At 54.2% G+C, this 13,890-nt stretch overlaps 2 protein-coding genes across 7 annotated transcripts in view; both read right to left on the bottom strand.

Annotated features, from left to right (window-relative positions):
- Nucleotides 1–417: 417 nt before the first annotated feature.
- Nucleotides 418–6,786, bottom strand: NCCRP1 (NCCRP1, F-box associated domain containing). Its single transcript, XM_072980120.2, has 6 exons — nt 6,175–6,786; nt 3,725–3,793; nt 3,024–3,111; nt 2,832–2,927; nt 1,654–1,795; nt 418–1,094 (listed from the first exon to the last, which is right to left on the bottom strand). Exons 1-6 carry the CDS (start codon nt 6,356–6,358, stop codon nt 954–956), a joined length of 720 nt encoding a protein of 239 aa, XP_072836221.2. The 5' UTR covers nt 6,359–6,786; the 3' UTR covers nt 418–953.
- A 1,908-nt stretch (nt 6,787–8,694) lies between these two features.
- The window catches only part of PAK4 (p21 (RAC1) activated kinase 4), a 51,035-nt gene continuing 45,839 nt past the window's right edge, over nt 8,695–13,890 (bottom strand). For all 6 annotated transcript variants that reach the window (XM_072980117.2, XM_078379912.1, XM_020787046.3 and 3 more), the window contains one exon: nt 8,695–12,697. In XM_072980117.2, coding sequence (XP_072836218.2) covers nt 12,542–12,697 — 156 coding nt within the window. In that variant the 3' untranslated portion in view covers nt 8,695–12,541. The remainder of the gene's footprint in view (nt 12,698–13,890) is intronic.

Genomic DNA, 13,890 nt, shown 5'->3' with positions numbered 1-13,890 from the left:
TCTTCTTTCCTCGGAGGCATCTTCAGATTTGGCAAGACCGTCTAGGGAAGAGGGAGGGCTGGGGAGGCGATTGTGTGCGGGGATGTGGGAGTGTGTGGGGCAGTGTGGGACTGAATGTGGGGCCAGGATGCAACCACCCTCAGACTGGGAAGCCAGAGATCAGCCCTTCACGGGGGGGGGGGCAAGAGGTAATGAAGACCGTGCCTCCCAGCAGAATCACAGCCACCTCCCCTCAGTGCTGGATCATCACAGCCATCTCGAGGGTCCCTGTGATGATGGAGGCAGGAGCTGTGACATCAAGACCCCCCCCCCTTCAAGGTTCCTGAGGGCTGATTTCCCACCCACCCATTCACCCATTCACACACACACACACACACACACACAGAGATCCCTGCAATACATTTCAAAAAGCAACTCTTTCCTTAAAGGTACCTTAATAGGAACATCAATGGGCCTGTATTAGGGTCCCTGTACAGATGTGCGAAGAGCGGAAGGTTGCAGTTATACACATTCTTAACAGGAAATAATGGGAAGTTATTCTGTCACACCGCGTGTCCTGCGGCTGAGTAAACATGCCCCAAACGGCAGTGGGTGTCAGCGAAAGGGGCTGCCATCCCTTGTTAGGTTCTCCTGGCGTTTGTTGGATATGGAGGGAGAGGTTCCTTTGAGGGTGGGTGGAGAGCAGAGGAGGGGACCTCTTCCTCCCTTGAGATGTGCACTCTTGCTCGACACTCTGAGGTATAAACGGAGTCCGTGAAAGCCACCCAGTATCAGAGCCTCCCTGGCTGGGGATTCTGGGAGTCTGAAGCCCAGAAAAATCTCTTCTCCAAATCTCTGGGGGTCGCGCAATGGGGGAAACGCCTGCCCTGGAAGATGGCCCTCCCGGGTCCTACACCCCCTCCCCAAACTCCAGGCAAGCACCTGAGCCAGCCCCTCCCCCCTCCCCCCACCCCTCAGTCCCGCAGCTGCACCGAGACACTGCTGTCCGTCACTCTCGTTCGGAGGAGCCCAGCAGGAGTCTCGGCCTCCTTGGTCTTGTGCAGAAAGTCGACATAACGGACGCCCGGGCCGTAGTCCTGGAAGACGTGGGAAACCTTGAAAGAAGAAGAGAAGACTTTGAAGCAACAGAGGGGCTGCACCGGGAGACCCAGGAAAAACCCTTCCTCCCTCCCTCCCTCCCTCCCTCCCTCCCACCTGCCTTCCTACTTCCACCCAGACAGACACCTTCCTCAGAAAAATAGTTCTTCATGCATAGAGTCATTCGTGTGGCTTATTGAACTCGCTGTGTGTCTACATGGCATGGCGAAAACCCTCCCTGCGCACTTTAACGGCCATGGCTCCTTTCTGCAGGATTCCAGGATCTGGAGCAGTTGCACCACATCCTGGGAAGTCTTTGCTCCTGTTCCAGGCTGGAGAGCCTGAGAGGATACAAAATGGGTCACCGCAACTACAATTCCCAGAATGCCTTGTGCGTAGGCAAGGGGGCTAAACGGCTATAACTACGTAAGACGAACAGACTCCTTAGCTTGGGATCTGGGATACAAAGCGTTCAACGGTCTCCTGCCCCCTTCTCGGGCACAGACTCCTTGAGCACCCCTCGTCCATTCTCTCTTGGCCTTGGTTTTCCCAGGGATCACAGTAGCTTTCTCTTACATGGTGCCAGTCCTTGTTCTTCCCATCTCGCTCTTTTAGAGAGGCCACGTGGTGAAATTCTCTGATCACCGCAGTCTCTGTGGTTCCCAGGAGCCGGATGTGAAGCTCATAGACCGGCGGGGCCAAGGTGCTGTTTTCGTACCTGAGGGGAGGAAAAGACCCAGTGACTGCGGACAAGCTGGCCAGGAGCTCCACAGAGCGGCCTGGCCCGGTTGCCCAAATCATCTAGGAACTCCCAGGCACCCACACCTCAGCACCCTCACTAGCACCCCTACACAAGAGCCCACGGGACAGACTTTCACATCAGACTGCTGCCCTCCCCCTCCACCAGAGCTACACCAAGAAATTCATCTTCATTTGTATCACAAATGTATGCACAGAAGATTAACAGATTTATTGCAGTGTCAACGTTCAGAGATTACAATCCACAAAATGGTGGACTGCAATTCCTGTGTAATTGTGCTGAGAGAAATCAGTTCTAAGTTTTAGGGTGCCACAAAGACTTTGCTTTCCCTCTTCCTTTGTATAGACCACTGGTTCTTAACCTTGGGTTACTCAGGAGTTTTGGACTGCAACTCCCAGAAGCCTTCACCACCAACTGTGCTGACTGGGGTTTCTGGGAGTTGCAGTTCAAAAGCATCCGAGTAACAAAGGTTAAGAACCACTGGTATAGACAAACAAGCTGACATCTCTGAAAACATCCTCTTAATTTTTGAGCCCTAATATTTGTGGGGAAGGGAATAATATTGATTTGATGACATTTTGGGTCAGATCAGTGCTACAATCTCAACACTTGGAACAAGGCAAGAGGCTTGCTTTGTAACATCTGATGTGAAAACACCCATCACACAGGATCCTCAAAGACCCGAAACAAAATACTGTATATTGCAGTTTTCAGAACTGTGGGTGGGCAGCTCAGGAGAACACTTCTAGTGTTGCTAGAAACAGACACCTGACTCCAGGTTGCCATCCCCTCCCCACTCCCGGGCCGGGTCCTGCTGCAGCTGAGTTGGAGCCTAGAAGGCTTGCTCACTCTCCTTCTCCTTCTCCTTCTCCTTCTCCTTCTCCTTCTCCTTCTCCTTCTCCTTCTCCTTTCCTTTCATCCATCCATCCATCCATCCATCCCTCCCTCCCTCCCTTCCTCCCTCCCTCCCTCCCTCCCTCCCTTCCTTATTTACCAGTCCATGATGGTGATGTTGGGTTGGTACTGGTCCAGGAGCGCCTCCCAGAGGCCTTCCGCCAGCAAGTCCACCCGCTGCTGCTTGATGCACCATCTGGAAAGGGCAAAAGGACAGCAAGAGATGGGCTCACCCAGTCCAGGGAGACTCAGCCTGCTTACCAGTCCTGATGGAGGGAGGCACTTTGCTCACCTGTAGCACGGAGAGGTGAGCTTCGAGGGGGCTTCCTCGTCCTCGGCAGGGACAGGTTCAACGCTCACTTGCCAGCCTCTGAAAATGTCTGAAAGGGGCACACCAATGATAAGGACAGCTACCAAATGTGGTGCCCCCAATTCACAGTGCCACTGACTACATATAGAGTGTATTTTCTCTTTACAAACTGTTTCATCAACAAACTTCACAAAGGCAAACTGTGATTCGCCTCTGATGGGCAGCCACTTTTAACAAAGCTAAAAACTTCAGCCACAGGAGCCCAAAATCCATATTATTATGATATTTTAATGAGCCAATTTATTAAAAATGGGGGGGGAGGCCCAAATTTTTGTGCAAGCTTTTGGGGTCATAAGGTATGGTATTATAAAAGGTGTTGAGGGGGAGGGAGCTATTGAATCAAGGCAATCAAGACCTGGGTTTCCCTTCTCCACCATTTCACACACAGATCGACTCCCACCATCCTCAGGATAATAAAAAGTCCTCCACCTTTATAGAGGGCCAGGTTAGGGCCCACCCCTACTGAGGTGGGCCCTAAATGCAGGAAGACTCCTTTCACACATGCTCAGAGGCACACTGGCAATTTTCAAAATCCTGAAGATGGAAATCCTGATCCTTGCAAAGACAAGTCCATCTTTTGCTATGACAAACCCAGCCTGCCTGGTCCTTCTGGCGCTGCTTACCTTCGAAGTCCATGGGCTTGCAAGGTGCTTGAGGCAAGCATGGGGGGGCTGGCTCAGATATGTTCACCCCTGGAACAAAGAAAATGTGGAACTGGAGATACAGCCGCAGGGAATGGGGATCTTTCCAGCTTCCCTTTTAAAAGCTAAGCCCAGCCCCACCATCCCACGCTGTGCCGTGCCGTGCCTTGGACCAGACCCTCCCGCCTCCCCTGCTGACCAGGTACCCCACGCTTTGCCTGTAGGCGGGTATCTGCATATGGTGTGGATTGAAGAGGAGAACTGTGGCCTTAAATCAAACCCGGACAAGCCACTTCCCCAGCTAGCCTGGCCAATTCTGGGAGTCCTGGTCCAAAAACAGTAACTTTTCTGAACTCATGGAAAGTAAACAGTTCTAACCCAGGGAGCTCAATTGACTCAGAAGCTCTTCTGCCCATGTCCCGTTGAGAGGAACACAAGAGAGAGAACAGCTTTGCTGGTGGACCATGCTCTCTTTTCAAGCTGGGTCTGGAATTGGATTGTGGGGTTTTTTCTTTCTTTCTCTTTTTCAAAAATTAGACCAGAAGGAATTCCTAGACCAACCTGCAGGTCTCAGGCTCTGCACTGCTCTCTTTCGCCCAAATGGAAAAGGTGGAGCCAACACAAGACAGAAAGAGTTTCTGGGTGTATATAGAGTGTCCTGCACATGCTAAAGCCACCCGTCTATGACTCCATCATGACGGAGAGAAAACGTCCCCAGTAACACACTTTAGGGGTCAAGGTAGGCATTAAAGAGGATGTGCAAATAGAAAAAGGGATTCCTTAAGTGCTGGAAGTGTCTGATGGTCACAGCAGAAGCTTTTGGCACCCCAGCCCGAACAGCCTGCAAATTCAGTTTGTCATGCTTTGTGATGGGTTGTTGGGAAGGAATAACAGGTTTCAGTGGCAGAAGAAAGAGAAGAGAGAACGGGAAGGTGTCGGCATGTGAGCTTTACATAGCCCCTCCATCTCCTGATCCCAGGAGGAACACGTCACTGAACTCAAGTAGATAGTAGTGTAAGGATCCGGTTTCCACAGAGAGTTAAAGCTACGCCGTCTTGGGGGAGGCAGTAAACCCTGTCAGCAACCCTTTCGTTTTGCCACACGCACATACACCCTGAGCAGGATCCTGTCTCACCGCCATGGAATCTAACTGGCATTTACTACCAAAAAGCGCTGTTCTAATTCATAGTGACAGGGAAGACCTAGGAGGCACTGACTCGCTTTGCAAGCATGCAAAGATGGTGATTGCCAATTAACAATGATCGTTAGGGATTCCCTCCCTCCAGCCTTCAGGCTGATGGCACCAACCGGGGCAGAGGCCAACCACAGCGTGACTGGGCTGGATAAACACCCACAAGTCCAGGCAGCCCCCAGGGATCCTGCACCACCAGTGGGTTTGGCAGAGGAAGGATCCCACCTTCCTTCTCACCCTGCCCTGCCCTGTGGCTGCCCTGAAACCATGACGGGCCAAAACGACACTCCTCGGCTTAAGGCCACAAAGAAGCCTTGAGGAGGGCGCTGCTCCCTCCCGCCCGGAAGAGAACAAGAAGCAACTTTTTCGTCTCTACACCTGGGTGCCTGAGCTGGCACATGGGGGCCACTCCCCAAGCTGCAACATTTTGTTGGGGTGCTCCTTTTGGGAGCCCCAGCCAGCCCAGAACATGATGGAGCAAGGCGGGTGGCCCCTCTGGGCAGCTCATCTTTCGGGCAGCCCCTCAGTCACAGTCCGCTGGTTGCTGCTGCTTGGGTCAGGCCTGTGGCTTTTCCTGTACCAGGGGTGAGGTTTCCTTACCTGAGATGCCTGAATAACGAGCTGAGCCGAGCGTCCTGCACCTTCACAAGGCGGGGCGGGGGGGGGGGCTACTCCGCCTCTGGCAGCAGGACTGGAGCGGTTTGCCTCCTTCTTGAGGGCTTGCAAGGCGGGGGAGGGTGGGGGGCAGGGAAAGAGGGGAGGGACGCACCCCCTCCGTTGCCTTCCACACCCAACACGGCCCCAAAGCGCCTGCAAACTTCAGCTGGTCCAGCCTCTCCATCAGGCCGGACACGCTGCAAGAGGCAGGGAAACGGGCTCGGCGCCTCGGAGCCCCCGCGGGGAGCCGCCTTCGTGGCCCCTGGAAGCCTCGCCGGCAGCTTTCGGGGGGTTTGGCGGTCAAGGGAGGCGGCCGACGCAAGTGCCCCCCCGCCCGCCGGCGACCCCTTGAACTCACACCAGCGCGGCCCTGCTGTGCTGCCCAAGGGGCTTCAGGAGGACTCCGGGGGGGGGGGAGGACACCGGGGGGGGGGCTTCCCTCTTCTCCCTCCCTCCTCCCCAGCGAGGCTGTCCAAGCCGGGCGCGGGGAGGCGCCTCCTCTCCTCTGGCGTCCCGAGCAGGCAGGCTGGCCCGGTGGGTCGGGGTCGGGACTGGGGGGGGTCGGGATCGGGGCCGCGCCTACCTTCGGGGTTGGGGTTCCGCAGGAGGTTCCTCTCGAAAGGCTGCAGGGCCTGCCATCCCTCCGCCGGCTCGGGCGGCCCCACGACCCCCCTCCGGCTCAGCTCCCAGCGGGCCTCGAAGCGCTGCGGCTCCGCGGGCGAGTCGGGCGGCGAGGCCGGTTGCCGGCGCTGGTGCTGGGAGGCCATCGTCCGCGCTCCTGCGCCGAGGGAGGGAGGGAGAGAGGCCGGCTCGGCCGCGCCCGGCCCGGGGGCCACTCCTCAAGGCGGACCGGCGGCTCCTGCCCCACCTTTCCAGGGGGAAGGACAGCCCCATGGCAGTCGGGGGGGGGGAGAGAAAGAGTTGCCGAGCCGGTCCGAGGTGGGGCCAGTCTTCTCTATTCACCCCCGGTTTCATCCTGCCCGGATCTAGTTCTCCGAAATCAGAAGAAAGCGGTGCCTCTTGTGGCCTCGTAAGTGAGGAAAGAGAGGGTCGCGGGAAAGATGCTGCCGGGGCCACCAGTCCTTTCCGGTGGAGAGACGCTGCGCCCGGTCAGAATCCGCTCCCCCCACCTTTCAAACCGCCCAAAGCCTCCGTTGTCTTAGCCATCTGGCACATGGTGTGAGCGCCTGAATTATTGTATCTTTCCCTCTCCCCGCCCCCTCCCCAACCAAGAGAAGCCCCTTCTCAAATGCTGAGAGAAGCAGGAGGAAGGCTGCCTCCCTAGCCAACCAGTTCAGCGGGCACTCCTGGTCCGGCCGCAGCCAAAGGAAGGCCGTCCCACCCATCACAGAAGAGATCCAGCGGCTGAACATAAAGCACACGATCCGGGGCAAAGCAGGACACCCAGTGGCTTGACTTCTCCAGTGCACAGAAAGCGCATTTTCTGGACCGAGGGTCTTGCCCAAGGCTCGGTTCTCCCTTCCGCCGCCCTAGAATGAAATGCTGCCCCAGGTTCACCAGCAGTTCGGGCGTGGGTGTAACTGCACGCCAAAACCCTCATCAGATGTGCAGAATGTGAAGAGCCAGGAGGGGAGAGGCCCCGACCGACCGGGAGAGTTGAGAAAGGATCTCCGCCGGGGTCACCTCGCCCAGCCCGGCCCGGCCCAGAGGCAGGGATAAAGCAGCCTTTTCAGAGGGCAGTCAAACTTGTTTAAAAACCCTCCTGCAAAGAAAGAATTCTTACTCATTGTTACAAAAATGCCTGGGTCCCACCAAGGCAACTTCTGTGAGCCAAGGCTCTTCAAGACCAGGCGGCCTGCCTTTGATCACGGGCCAAAACTGGATGGCGCCCCCTTTCCAACAATTTATCTGAAACTGGGTTTGGTCCTTGGCCTGAGGACAGGGGAGTTGGCGGAGATTAAATGCTGAAGTGGGTCAGACACATTTAATAGGGCTCGTCTCCTTAAAGCATCACAAAATCAATGCCAGCTTTTGAGCTATTCAGAAGTCCTCAGCAGAGAGCCGGGTATGAAAATCAGGGGTTGGGGAAGGCAGGTGGAATTTAAAAAGAAACTGGGTCTCATGCTGTGGCTGCAAGGCAGAGGCCCCTGTGGGCACGGAGAGGCCACTGGGCCCAGGGGGTGGGAGATGGAACACAGGACTAATCCTACACTGGCGCTGGAGGACCCTCCAGCACACGACGGGGTGAACATGTGGAGAACAAAATCAGAGGATGGCAGCGTGGGCAGAAGACAGAAGTAGCGAAGAGTTGGAAGCAGCGCATGACGTGGGTGTCCTCTGGAGGTTCCAGGCACCGCTGACAGGGACTGGAGAGTCCAGAGGTCTCCCTGGCAGAACCTGTGGCAGTCGGCCCTCGGCCCTTTGCCCACAGAGGTTGCAACCGCACTCCTCCTCCTCCTCTTCTGGTGGAACTCTTGACTGAGCAGGCGGCCACTGAGAATCAATTGAGCTAATCTAGAAGGCAGGTGAGGCAAAAAAGGCTCCAGGAGATTTAAGAGCAACCCAGGGCGGGAGGAAATTACACCACTGGGGGAAAATGAAGGATTTCTGCTCCCTGTGCTCCGACTGTTGCTGTTATTACCGTGATGATTATTAGGGGTGTGAGGATTTTCAGTTTCTTTGGATGAATGCCTCCTGAGCTCTTGAAAGCTTTGGTTTACCTGGATCTCCAGCACTTGGGACCCAAGACAAGAATCCCACCGTGCAGGACAAAAGAGGCATTTCTCTCTCTCTCTCTCTCCTAGACAGCCCTGCCACCCCCCCCCCCTTCAAGGAATTCTCTTGAACTATTACCAGCTCTGAACAGAGAGAGGGGAAGGAAACACAAACCTCTTTAGTTCAACCCTTAACCCTTCACAAGGGCTTTCTATGTGGAAGACATTTAAATATCATGTCCAAGGAAAAACTAATACAGGAACTCTGGAAGTAATAGGAGGTGCTACACTCTGAAAGCATTCAGCTGCGTGAATTCCATTTGTACATTTTAGCCCTTCCTTAATGTGCACACACACGCACGCACACACCCCTGCAAGTCTGATCTTCCCTCAGAAGCCCCAAGAGTGAAACAAACAGACAAGAAACCTTTGTAATTGTAAAACTAGAATTTTTGACTATTTAAAACTCTTCACCCAAGTTCAACACCACATCTGAAAAGGAGAGAAATGAAAAGAAACCCACAGTCAAATCTAATGACATGAAATCCAGGTTCTTTGTATAACTCATGGCTGAACCGTTACTAGAATTAGTCACAGCAGTCTGTATGAAACAGATCTTTAAAATTCATCCCAATGCAAAATACTGTTGTGTGTTACAAAAAAACAAAACCCAACACAATATAAATAACTTTTCTTCTTAAAAAAAGGTAACAAAAAACCCACAAAATGAATCAGTAGTCATTCTCACAGGTGTAGGGAGGGGGGGGGATCCCTCAGCCCAAGCCTCCAGTTATATAAAATATTCAGGCTACACAAAGGCTTTTGGGCCTGTCCCACCAGGCCTGCATTTGAATTCCAGTCCTACATCTCAGGGGAACTGGGATTAAGGTTGCCCCATTGGGAGGGGGTGTGACATCCGGAAGTAGAGAGAGAGACTATCCCTGCATGACTCCCCACCCAAGTTAAAAGTAAATGAGATTTTAAATCATTTTCCCTGCCGGAGAAGTGTAGTGTTTTTTTTTTTTTGCATCTTGGAAGTGTTTGCACAATCAGAAGAGAAAGAGTGTGTGTGTGTGTGTAGGTGTGGATAAACAGAATCCTGATGCAACGGAAGGCAGGAGCTGGCCTCTGACCGCCTTGCATGAGCCACCCGGGAGGGGCCAGTGGCTGGAGAGGGGGAGGCTCTGCCCAGGGGTTGGAAGTTAAAGCTGCGGAGTGGCTAAAACCCATTCCCCAGAGAGGCACAGCCCACTTTTTAAGACACAGGTTGGATCTGCCTTACAGTGGCGGTGTAGACTGAGTGAGCAGAAGCATGAGGACCAGGCTCTGGCTGTGCGGACAAGTTCTGGGTCCTCCTCTGCTTGGCCCAGGTGGCGACTCGGTTGTTTGGAGGTTGAGAAAGGAGAGCTGTTTGAGGAAGCCTCGGCCTGGCGAGGAAAGAGGGGGGCCTAGAAGCAGAGCGCCAAGCGCTCACAACGCGGAGGCTGGCGGCTCCAGGGTTGTGGCCTGGGGTGGCCAGCAGCACCTGGAGCCACTTCCCTTCTGAGGAAAGGCTTCCTCAAGACACAGCCTTCCAACAAGGAGAAACACAGCCCATGCATTTCTAAGAATCTGACGATCTCCTCTCAAGGGGCTGTGCCAAAACGTTGTGAGGACAGTCCCCTAAAGGTCACCCAAAGGGGAAGCTGGGAGACCCATGACCTGGGGGAGAGGTGTGCGTGTGTCAAGACCTGCTAAGCAAACGGGGGCACCAGGGTGAGGCCTGTTTGCTATTTGCGGCCTGGGCTGAAGAAAAGGAGATGGTCCCTCCCCACCCCATGGGAAACAAGGAACCCAGTGAAGGAGACGTACACTTGCAAGAACCTCAGGCCAGACAGGAAGGAAGTTCCGCAGCCTCAAAGAAAAGCAAAACTCTACCCCGTAACTGGCATGCAGAAAAGCCCAGACTGTACAGCATGCAAGGAAAAGACTGGCAGGAGGGACCAGGGAGTCCTTCCGTCTTCATTGAGGCACCTGCACTTATTCCACCTGGAGGGGGGGCTGATCTGATCCCCCCCACTCTCCCCCCCACCCCAAGGACCCTCTCCTCCAGATGCCGCTGGCTCCCAACATACCCTCCCCCTCCCAAGAGCCTCAGGGATGTTTCTCTTCTGCTGCCTGGGAGCTGAAGCCTCCGTCTGAGCCGGGCAGGTGCCCAGGGCATGGGAGGGAGCGTGGCCACCCAAGAGAGCCACGCTGGAGGTGAGCAGGGGCACCCGAGGCTCCCCGAGGACCTCCCTGGCCTCGCTGCCTGCTGCCCCACCCATGGTTCCAGAAGAGTGCAGGGGCACCCCATTCGGAAGGGAAGCAAAGGCTTCCCTGCCTTTCACGACTGCACTCAGCCAGCCAAGAGGAGCGGCCATTCTCTCCTCCAGGGCTCCTGCTGAGATACAGAGAGAGAGAGAAACCACAGCCCACCAGGTCAGGCTGTTTGGAGCCAGGCCACTTGACCTGCTGCCGGCAGCCTCCACTCGGGGACATCTCTACCCACCCACCCATCCACCTAAAAACCATGCTGCCCATGAGAGGAGAGGACCAGCGCCTTCTTGGGGCCAGGTCAAGGCAGAGCAAGAGAGCACAGCAACACTGCACATGCCACAAAGTGAGGGGGGGGCTCCAGAGTTCCCCTCTGAGGCAGGACAAACCCAGAGCAAAAGGAAATCTGACTCCCAAAAGCAAGCGAAGGGAAGGGCTGCCGCTACCGAGAACAAGAAGGGACCTCTCCAGATGGCACAGGAAGTGGGAGAGGGGTTCAAGCCAGCAAAGGGAACAGCAAGAGGCTCTGATCTGGGTCGCCAGCCTTTTCTGATCGGGAGGGCGCTGTGAGCACAGAGAGAAGCGACCGGCGACCTGGCTCCTTCCAGAGCTCAACCACCTTGGGCACAAAGCCGAGGGCTTTTGCCTAACAGAGACTTCTCAGGAGAGCATCACCAACAGGGGCTGTTCCTGCCAGAACAGGAGAGAGACTTGATAGTGGGTGAGCGAGGAGGCAAGACCGATGCCTGGTTGTTACCTGGCCTGCAGAAATTCCCCCTTTCTGTGGGGTCCCAGGCACATCATGTAGGTGGTGTCTCTTTAGGTGGAGGGAGTGGGTCACTGCTAGAGAGAAGTCTTCTTTTCCACCCCAAACATGAACAGACACCCTCGCCGGAGCGTTGTCTCCTTTGAGGCAGCATGAACGCTCTTCTGTCAACTGTGGAGCAGATGCTGAAAGACTCGCGAGTTGGGTCCAGGAGATATTCAGTCCCTGCGAACGGGGGCAGTTTGGGGGGAAAAGCGACACACTCTGCCTTGGCCTGGGGCCCGCTCGCTTTAGGCAGGGGACTCAAGACAACTGCAGTGGCAGTTCTGAACAAGGCAGAATTTCCAGCTTTTTCTTTTTTCTTTTTGCAAGGAAGGAAATTCTGGAGAAGGAGGCTCTTTCCTGTCTGGAGGCTGGGGACCTGAGACACCATCTGCAACAGGAGCTGCAGCACCAACAGCGGTAAGGTAAGGGTGTTTCCCTTGTTTGCTAAGTTGAAATCTACCTTCCAGAAGGAGACACCAGCTCATGCTTCTCCGGTCCCTCCGACCTTAACAAACCCAAGTTCCCAGTGCTTGGGAGCCTGTGGGAGGGGGTTTCCTCCCTTCTACCAATGCCCTTCCATCTTTTCTGACTTATAAGGAAAGATAAGCTGGCCAGCAGGGGAGAACAAGATCATTTCTGCAACGCCAGGATAGAGATGAACAGGATTTTGGCTCCCCCACCCCGTGCCCTGCTGCATTAAAGCAATGTCATAGATTTCAGATATACAGCAAATGACTAAGTGGCAACCAGAAATGTTACAGCCTTTTAACCTCTCCCCCGCCCCAATCAGCCAAACTCAGTAGTACAGAACGGTGGCGCGCAGAGCGTGTGTCCCTGCCAGAGGTGGGAAACCAGCAGCAGGGGCTGGCGACCTGGACTTCTGTGTAGAGATCTCGGGCTCCAGCGTCGTCCGCAGGCAAAGAAGAGTCCATGAGGAAAGGCTGCCCGGGAGTCCCACGAGAGATGACGAATCTCCCTCGAAGAGCCCTTTCCACCCAGGCGGCCTGGAGGAACTCACTGCACTCCCCCAGGGAAGAGGGGAGCGAGAAGGGGAGCAACAAGCCCTAACGATGGCGAGAACAGCTGCCTTGGGGGGGCTGCCCGGGGGATTGTGAAGTCTGCCTCTCTTGCTCGCTCTTTGGTCAGGTGTCCAGCTGCTTTTGCCTCTCTCATCTCATCCGGTTCTGTCTCATCAGGGGCACAATGCAGGAAGGGGGCCCGGCTTTCCCTAGGAAGGGGTGCTTCAAGAGTTCGCTGGCGGTGGCTCTCTGGGCTGGGTCTCTGACCAGCAAACGGTCAAGGAATCCTTTCAAGGAGGGAGAAACCTGCAGAGGAAGAGCAAGGTGGCGTGAGTCACAGCAGGCCGAGAGAGGAAAAGACCCTGGGTGTCCCCCAGACATGTCCAGAGGGACCGCTAGGTGGCTCTCTCGCCTTTGACAGCAAAATCATTACCAAGTCCTGTGGCACCTGGAATAATAATAATTATTATTTGCAGTTAGGGAACAAATTCAAAGCAGAAGATAAAGAAGATGGGGGGGGAGGGGTGAGTGCTGGTGTGTGTGTGTGTGTGTGTGTTTGTGAGAGAGAGGGGGGAGAGTGAGAGAGACTTTCTCTGGTCTGCCACTTAAGATCCAACTCTGGCCAGGAAGACACCCACATGGATGTCAGAGCCAAGGATTTTTCATCCTCAGTGGGGAGACCAGGGAGGGTTTCTCTGCCAGGGCCAGTCCCATACTTCACTGGAGGCGGTCACCCTCCCCAGCTCCTTTTGAACACTCTCTCCGAGGGAAGCTTTTTCAAGCCAATGACGAAGAGCAAACACGTGTCTCTGTGGCAGCATCTCACCAGAGGACCTTCACAACTTCTCAACCCATTTGCTACACAGACTGGCACACATTATAACCTACATATGTTGATCTTGATAAAATCAATCATGATCAAAACCAAGAGCAAAATTTTGATTACAAAACTGAATAGGCAGTGACAGCTTCCCATATTAATCAACTCAGTTCAATCAATGGGAGCATTTGTTTTGAAAATGCAAACACGGTTTTTCTGCCGTGGTGGCAAACAAAGCCAGCATGTAATGGCGGCATAAAATTGATTATCCGTTAAAGGTTCAATCAGAATGGCTTCTGGGGCTTTATGCAGGCACCGAGACAGAATATATAATAGGATAGTTTGTCCCTGAATCCCAACGAAATGGACAAAACATTCATGAACTGGGTTCCACTAAAATGAAAAAAGAAAACAATGTTTTTCTCCTGAACAGAAAAATCTAGGTTTCTCTGTTCAAACTATGCAACTTGAAACCAAGGTGTTGTGTGTTACTCGGGGGGAGGTCACTGTTTGGAGCTGTGCACCCAGCCGGATCATCCCACGTATCACCCAGAAACCAAATCTTACAAATATATCTTTTCTGTCAGCATTTTAACACTTAATTGTCCCAAGGTACAATTTTTATTTAATTTTCTTATAAATCTTCAACAGTTTTACTTGCACAAAGATGCAACACCTG

Source organism: Pogona vitticeps, chromosome 9 (genome assembly GCF_051106095.1).
Source record: "Pogona vitticeps strain Pit_001003342236 chromosome 9, PviZW2.1, whole genome shotgun sequence".
NCBI classification, from domain to species: domain Eukaryota; kingdom Metazoa; phylum Chordata; class Lepidosauria; order Squamata; family Agamidae; genus Pogona; species Pogona vitticeps.
Note: the sequence above shows the minus strand (reverse complement) of the source record. Positions and strands in the feature narration are given on the sequence as shown.

Coding starts and splice junctions, on each gene's coding strand:
- NCCRP1 (XM_072980120.2), bottom strand. CDS start 6,358: ATGGCCTCCCAGCACCAGCGCCGGCAACCGGCCTCGCCGCCCGACTCG. Junction 2,928..3,023: donor CTCACCTCTCCGTGCTACAG/GTGAGCAAAGTG, acceptor TGCCCTTTCCAG/ATGGTGCATCAAGCAGCAGC. Junction 1,796..2,831: donor AACATCACCATCATGGACTG/GTAAATAAGGAA, acceptor TCCTCCCCTCAG/GTACGAAAACAGCACCTTGG.